Consider the following 6626-nt stretch of genomic DNA (forward strand, 5'->3'; position numbering starts at 1 on the left):
CAACAAGCTGCCGCACACCCAAACCGGTCCTCCCAGGCCACACCTAGAGCCTCTCTCCGGGTCCCTGCGGCTCCCAAGGCCACCACCAGATGGGAGCATCGAGCAACATTCCTTTTCCTTCCCAGGCCTGCCTCCCCTCTTCCCTCCTTTCTTATTCCTTCACCAACCCCCTTCCCTGCCTGCTTTTCCTCTTCCTTTATTTCTCTTCCCACCAAAACAGATCCTGGGGCTTCTATCTGCTTTATGTCCAAGGAAGCCAGTGGCAGCTGAAAGCACGCTGTCTGTTAAAAATGGGATTTTTGACAGCGGGGAGAGCCAGCCATCGGTCTGCTTCTGGGGGAGCCCTGGGGTCTGGACATTTGTGTACATTCACTATGAGCTGGGCAGTGACTAACATCTCTCTGTGGTCCTAGCACCTGGCACCCAGTAAGTATCCGGAAAATGTCCACTGAGTTGGATTGAACAGAACTGAATCAATAAATCAACAATCAATAAACCAATCGATAAAGCCAAGGGAGAAGAAACATGAGAAACGTGCTCTTCACCACATGTGCTGTGGTGGCCTCAGAGACTGCCAGGCCAACCTCACCGAAGCACAGGCTGACCACCGCCCAAAGGCACCTGCCCGGCAGCCTCCACTCAGGGCAAGCCTCCCGATTCTCACTTCCCACAATCCCCCCATGAAGTGGTTTCTGCTCATAGCGCCCTGGGGGGCTGTGGGAAATTTGTCTCATCAGTTCCTGGACCCTCCTTTCCATCCCACGTACTTCTTTTGCAAACCAATTCATTCCACTATTCCTGTGACCATCGTGCAGCCTCCATCTCTAGAATCCTGGCTGGGAGGCTGGCTAGGGGCAGGGAGGCTGGGAGAGCCAGGGGAGGGAGTGGCCAGCCAAGAGAAGCTAAGAAGGCCAGAGCAGACTGGTCGTTAGGAATAACCTGCAGGTGTCTGTTGACTTCTCCTTTTGTCCCCCACAGCTGAAAAGACACCCCCTTTTTATTGAACTCAAAGAATAGAAGTTGATCTAAGACCCTCGGGTGGCTTTTTTCTTTTCTTTTCTTTTTTTTAACATCTTTATTGGAGTATAATTGCTTTACAATGGTGTGTTAATTTCTGCTGTGTAACAAAGTGAGTCAGCTATACGTATATCCCCATATCTCCTCCCTCTTGCGTGTCCCTCCCACCCTCCCTATCCCACCCCTCTAAGGTGGACACAAAGCACAGAGCTGGTCTCCCTGTGCTATGCGGCTGCTTCCCACTAGCTGTCTGTTTTACACTAGGTAATGTATATATGTCCACGTGGTGGCTTTTTTCGGATGCGTTGATTGACATTCCCCTGCTGGCCTAAGACCATCTAATCTGACCTTGCCCAGTTTGCTGACTGAGGGGTGCTGGGGATGGGTCAATGGAGGAAGGTCAGGGACAGGACTGGGGAGGGGCGGAGGGCCTCACTGCAAGCCTGGGAACTCCTTGAGGACGTCACAGGTTTTCTTGTGCATGACCTCGCGCAGCTTCCGAACCCGCCGGGTGCTCGAGGCCCCCACGAAGCTGTCGGGCCGCAGCATGGCCATGCCGCCGTCCACCTCACCCATGATGATGAGCGGCGTCTCGCCCACCGTCACGTTGGGGCAGGGGCAGGTCCAGTCCACGTGGAGCAGAGTGACCTCCAGCGGCTCCCGGCCCAGGAACTTGAGGCCCATCTTCTCATCCTTTAGGACCTCGTCCACAGTCACCAGGGCGCGACCTGAGTCGGGCTCCTCTGTCAGCTCAGAGATTCGGCCCAAGATGACAAAGTCGCTCCGACAGAAGCTGGTGACGAGCTTCTGCCTTGGCTTGCAGGCCCGGCAGCGCTGGTTCCCCCGAGGGAAGGGGCAGGACTCCTCGCAGGCCTCGCGGCTCTCAAAGTTGTTGCCGTTGCCCTCGCAGCCGCCGTAGACAAAGGACTGGCACTGGCCCGTCTGGCTGTTGTAGGCCCAGCGGGGCTCGTAGGCCTTGCAGGGCCCCTGCAGGGGGGGCAGGCTGCACACGGCCAGCGGCCCGCTCACGCAGGCCAGCATGCAGGCCTCGTAGGTCTCAAAGTGGTTGCGGTTGCGGTGGCAGTGGCCGAAGGTGAAGGTCAGGCAGCTGTTGGCCTGGGCGTCGAAGTACCAGCGGGTCTGCTCCTCGCCGCAGTCCTCACTGTCAGGGGGCTTCAGGCACTCGGCTGCGGGGAAGGCTGTGCCGTTCGGGCTGCTCTCCTCGGTGGCCGAAGGCCGACCCCCCCGGACCACCGACAGCGGGAAGTCAGCACGCAGGACGCCAGCGGCGTTGCGGGCCGTGCAGGTGTAGATGCCGGCGTCCTGGGGCTGGGCGCTGTAGATGACCAGCTGGGCGATGTTGGTGACCACCACGTTGCCGCGCACATGGTTGGGCCTCATGACCACGTTCTCCCGATCCTCCAGCTGCTTCTCCCAGGTGATCTCGGGCCGGGGCCGGCCCACCACATCACAAAGGAAGCTCACTGTCTCACCCACTGTGACGGACTGGTGTGCGGGGTAGTTGAGCAGAGCTGGGGCCGCTGTGTCCAGCCCAGGGGTCTCTGGGGGGGCCGTGGTGGGATGCACGGTGGTTTCGGGTGGTGGGGGGCTGGTGTTGGGCCAGGTGAAGTGATAGCGGCAGGTGACGACAGCCAGTGTGATGCCCTTGGAGCAGGCCTCGGCGTCCATGTAGCAGCGGTTATAGTAGGTGAGGCCGTCGGAGGCACAGGTGAAACTGGGCTCCTTCTCACAGCGGTCTCTGCACTTGCACACGGGCTGGCCGTCCCAGATGTCACATTCGGAGCCCTGCTGCAGACACATGAAATGGTCGCACGTGGCCTCCTTGGGCATGCCCACGGGGCCCTTCTTCCCCTTCACGTCCATGTAGCGGGCCGCCACACAGCTCTTGGTCCCACACACGTTGGGGCAGCACTTCTCATAGGTCTCACACTCCTGGGGAGAGCCAGATGGAGAGGTCTGAGCAAGAAGGAGAAGGAAGAGAACACAGGCTTCCCCCCACACTCCCCCATGGTCTCCAGGGAAGGGAACTAATAGATGCTCACCTACCATGAGAAAACCATTTCGATAATACTAATAGCTAATGTATTCACCCACTATTTGCCCAGCCTTCTTCTAAGAACATTTATATCTGTCAGCTTATCTAACGCTCATCACAATGGGTACAACCATCATTCTCACTTCACAGGTAATGATAACTGAGGTACAGAGAGACTAGGTAACTTGCCCGAGGTCACACAGCTAGCAGTGTGGGAAGAGGAAGGTCACATACTGTAAGAGGGAAAGTCTTCCTACTACCATGAGATGAGATGAGGATGCAGAGACTAAGAGAGGAGCCGCTCAAGTCCACAGAGCTGGGAAGTGGTGGGAAAGGGCTTCAAGCTCCAGGTGGATGGGACTCTGATGAGGTATTTTTCTTCTACATCCTATCGTTACCGCCGTGAGGTGTCGACTGGAACAGACGAGCCTGCCTTTTTTTGTCTCTTCCAATGGGGATGCCCTGGCCAAATGCTAAGAGGGAAAAGTCGGACACCACGGGGACAGCTCTTCAAGGCCGTCCACATACACATCAGGAACGGCAGCTCTGATGCTGGCCCATGTTCATCCAAAGCCTAGAGGAAGGGCAGGCGGGACAGGCCCAGGACACCAGGTCTGGCCACCGTGAGCTGTGCCAGTTCCAACCTGTGGGACATTGCACGGGGAAATCCACGGGGGAAAAAAGTCCCTTTGTGTGGCAAAGGTCAGCAAGGCCATCAGCATGGACTTGCCAGGCTGTGTAATTCCCTCTGATTCTCTGTGGAGCCACGTACGGCATTAGTTTAATTCCTCAAAATTAGCAACACGCTCTGGGGCCGACACAAACAAGGATTTCACGTGGTGTTTTCGCTGGGATGTGGGCAGTGCCCCTAATCCTGAGCCCTGCTCGTGGCTCTGGGAGCCGCTCACCACCAGGGCTGGCCTCGTGCGGCTCCAACTTTCCCTTCAGCCCCTGCGACATTCCACATCAACTAAGGGCTACGTGGAGCCCGCCTGCCCGACTTGTTTACTGTTTTCCCCTCTCGGCTCAGAATGGGGACTTTGTTTTGCAGCCCTTGCTTGGCATAGGCTTCTAGGCCACACCAGGGAGGCTCTGGGACAGGGATGGACAGATCTCAGAGCTGAGGTCTGCGGGAGAGGGACCCGGCGAGAGGGGGAGAGGAAGAGGGGGCTGAGGAGCAGAGAACCTGCTCCTTGCCGGAGGGCCCTTCAATTCCTTAAAGACTCTGGCCCCGGAAGCTCCTTCAGGACTCAGAGGTCCAGGAAAGCCTGGGTCTCTGGGGACCAGGGGAAGGTATTTCTGGGCACAGAAAACCTGGAGGGAATTTTTAGAACAGTTTTTGCTTAAGGGCTCAGAACATACCCGTAGGCTGTCCATATCCCCAGCCCCATGGAGGTGCCTCCTCCCCAAGACACACAGCATCAGCCAGAGTCTCACTGTCTCTGAGCCGCACCTGATTTATCAGGCCAGCCTGTGCCAGTGGAACAGCCTTGCCCGCAAACGTGGCCAACGAACAGCACGACCTCAGCCGGATGGGGACGCTCCCCCCTCCCTAGTCCTTACCTTCCTTTCCCTCGGCTCCGCCGCTGCTCCCTGCCAGTGAGAGGCCTGGATCGTCCCGTGGGCACTGTGAGGGACAGGCCGCTCTCCCCAGGGCCAGCCTATGCTCTCGTAGGTTACATGCATTCGGCAGACGGAGCATCATGGTCTCCCATGGTCCCTGGGGATGACCAACCCAGCCCGAGCCCCAGGAGCTGCCAGACTGGCAGGACGCATCTCTGCCCAGGCGGGCGTCAGGTACCAGCAGGAGCTTCACCCCATGGGGAAGTGACGGGAACAGCCCTCGGGCTCAGGAGCTGGGAGGGAATTGCCCTAGAACCAGGCCTGCCCTGAGTGCTGGGAGGCGCGAGGGATTTGGCAGGTTGAAACCTGGTCTACGTGCCCCCTACGGACACCCAGAGAGTCTGTTCAGATCCACTCCTGCCCACCCTCCCCATCAGCCTGCTCTGATCTAAGGGTCAGGGTCCAAACCCCCGGGGAAGTGGCCCAGAGGCCAGATGAAGCCTCAGCTCTGTGGTCAGATGGCTGCGGGGTGCAGGCCCACCCTCCCCTCCCTGGCCATGGAGCCTTGCGCTGCCTATTGGGGGTCCTGAGTTCCACTCTCACCTGTCGACAGGCCGCGGGTGGGTCACACCAGTCTCTCTGATGTGTCTGGCATAGTGCTGGCTCAGAGCAGCCCTCCGCAGACATGAGACCAGGAATCCGAAGATTCCCAGCCCCTGAGAAACTCTGACACCACGCCCACCTCTTCTTCCAGGCATCGAAGTTAGACAGACATCACACCCTGTTTATCTCCATGTGGCCCGGGGCTGGGCTCCTTCACGTTCCAAGTCGTTCCCACCACCCAGCTCCCACTCTCCCTCGCTAACAAGACCACGTGGCCTATCTCAGGCTTCCGGATTCACACTCACCTGGTCCGTCTCACACTCCCGCTTGCAGGTGCTCTGGGCATCCACCCAGAGGTTGGGGTTCATGTCGTTGGGGCAGATACCAGCGTGAGAGTATCGGATGGGCGGCAGTGCCAGGCCTCGCGGGGGCGCCCCCAGCAGCAGCAGCAGCAGCGCTGCCATCTGTCCCCAGCAGGACCGGGAACAGCAGCACCCCGGGGCCCGCATGGTGGGGTCTGCGGCGCCCAGAGACCTCCCCTGAGACGGCGCCAGGGCTGGGGCCCCCAGGGCCTTGTGCTGTTCGGGGGGCTGCCGACACCTGCCCTGCCCACCCCAGCGGGCCTCCTCGCCGCTGCTAGGGCTGTGGCTGCCGAGGCTGCCTCCACCAGGTCTGTGGAGCCCGCCGGGCTGTGCAGCCTCAGATGAAGGGGGCTCCCTCTCCGGAGTGTGCAGGGAGAGAAGCTGCACGGGGGCCAGAGCCTGGATTTACGTCCTGGGCGCGCCACCCGACTGGGAGCAAGCTAACCTGACGCCTGTCACAGGCAGGCTGCCGGCTCCTCTGTCCTGGGGCTGATCACAGACTTGTTGCAGAAGAGGAAAAAAAAGCTGGAAGCAGTTTAGGCGGCGTATCTGGCACGGTGGGACACCTGCTTGTTTTTGACTCCAGGAGGCCTTTAACCCCTTCAGGGGCCAGAAATGGCATGTGCTTTGGGGGAGCTGGCTCCGGGACACGCAAGCTCACTGTACTGCACCAGGAGGCGTGCTTCCCCTCCCCCTACCTCTTGGCCGGGCCCCCTCCTCCCCTGGGCCACCTCCGAAGAACACACACTCGCTTGTTACAAGGAGGGACCTGCAGCCGCAGGGTTAGCATCGCCGGCCCGATAGTGCATCTGAGAGCAAATGACGTGGAAAAACAACAAGTTCACGGCCATTCCAGGGCGGGCCTGAGCAGCCTGTGTGCTGTGTAAGCTGACTCCCACCCCAGCACCAGGTCCCAGGGTGGGGGGCGTGCGGACAGCTCCCTATCTCTCTGTCCCGGCAGTTTGCATCTCAAGTTCCAACTTCGGGGAATTTTCCCCAAATCATTCCAGAGACACATACCAGAT

The 6626-nt window shown here is 59.2% G+C and overlaps 1 protein-coding gene across 1 annotated transcript; it reads right to left on the minus strand.

The window, feature by feature from the left end:
* Positions 1 to 1251: 1251 nt before the first annotated feature.
* On the minus strand, positions 1252 to 5947 carry WFIKKN2 (WAP, follistatin/kazal, immunoglobulin, kunitz and netrin domain containing 2). Its single transcript, XM_079904639.1, has 2 exons — positions 5545 to 5947; positions 1252 to 2970 (listed from the first exon to the last, which is right to left on the minus strand). The coding sequence occupies exons 1-2, from the start codon at positions 5746 to 5748 to the stop codon at positions 1450 to 1452; spliced, it is 1725 nt and encodes a 574-aa protein (XP_079760765.1). The 5' UTR covers positions 5749 to 5947; the 3' UTR covers positions 1252 to 1449.
* Positions 5948 to 6626: the final 679 nt, after the last annotated feature.

The sequence above is a fragment of the Stenella coeruleoalba genome (assembly GCF_951394435.1).
Source record: "Stenella coeruleoalba genome assembly, chromosome: 19".
Lineage (NCBI taxonomy): Eukaryota > Metazoa > Chordata > Mammalia > Artiodactyla > Delphinidae > Stenella > Stenella coeruleoalba.

Bases quoted from the DNA above. Each gene is read 5' to 3' on its own strand.
- WFIKKN2 (XM_079904639.1), bottom strand. From the start codon at position 5,748: ATGCGGGCCCCGGGGTGCTGCTGTTCCCGGTCCTGCTGGGGACAGATG. The intron at 2,971-5,544 runs GTGAGTGTGAAT...GGCTCTCCCCAG, and splicing joins GGGAGTGTGAGACGGACCAG to GAGTGTGAGACCTATGAGAA.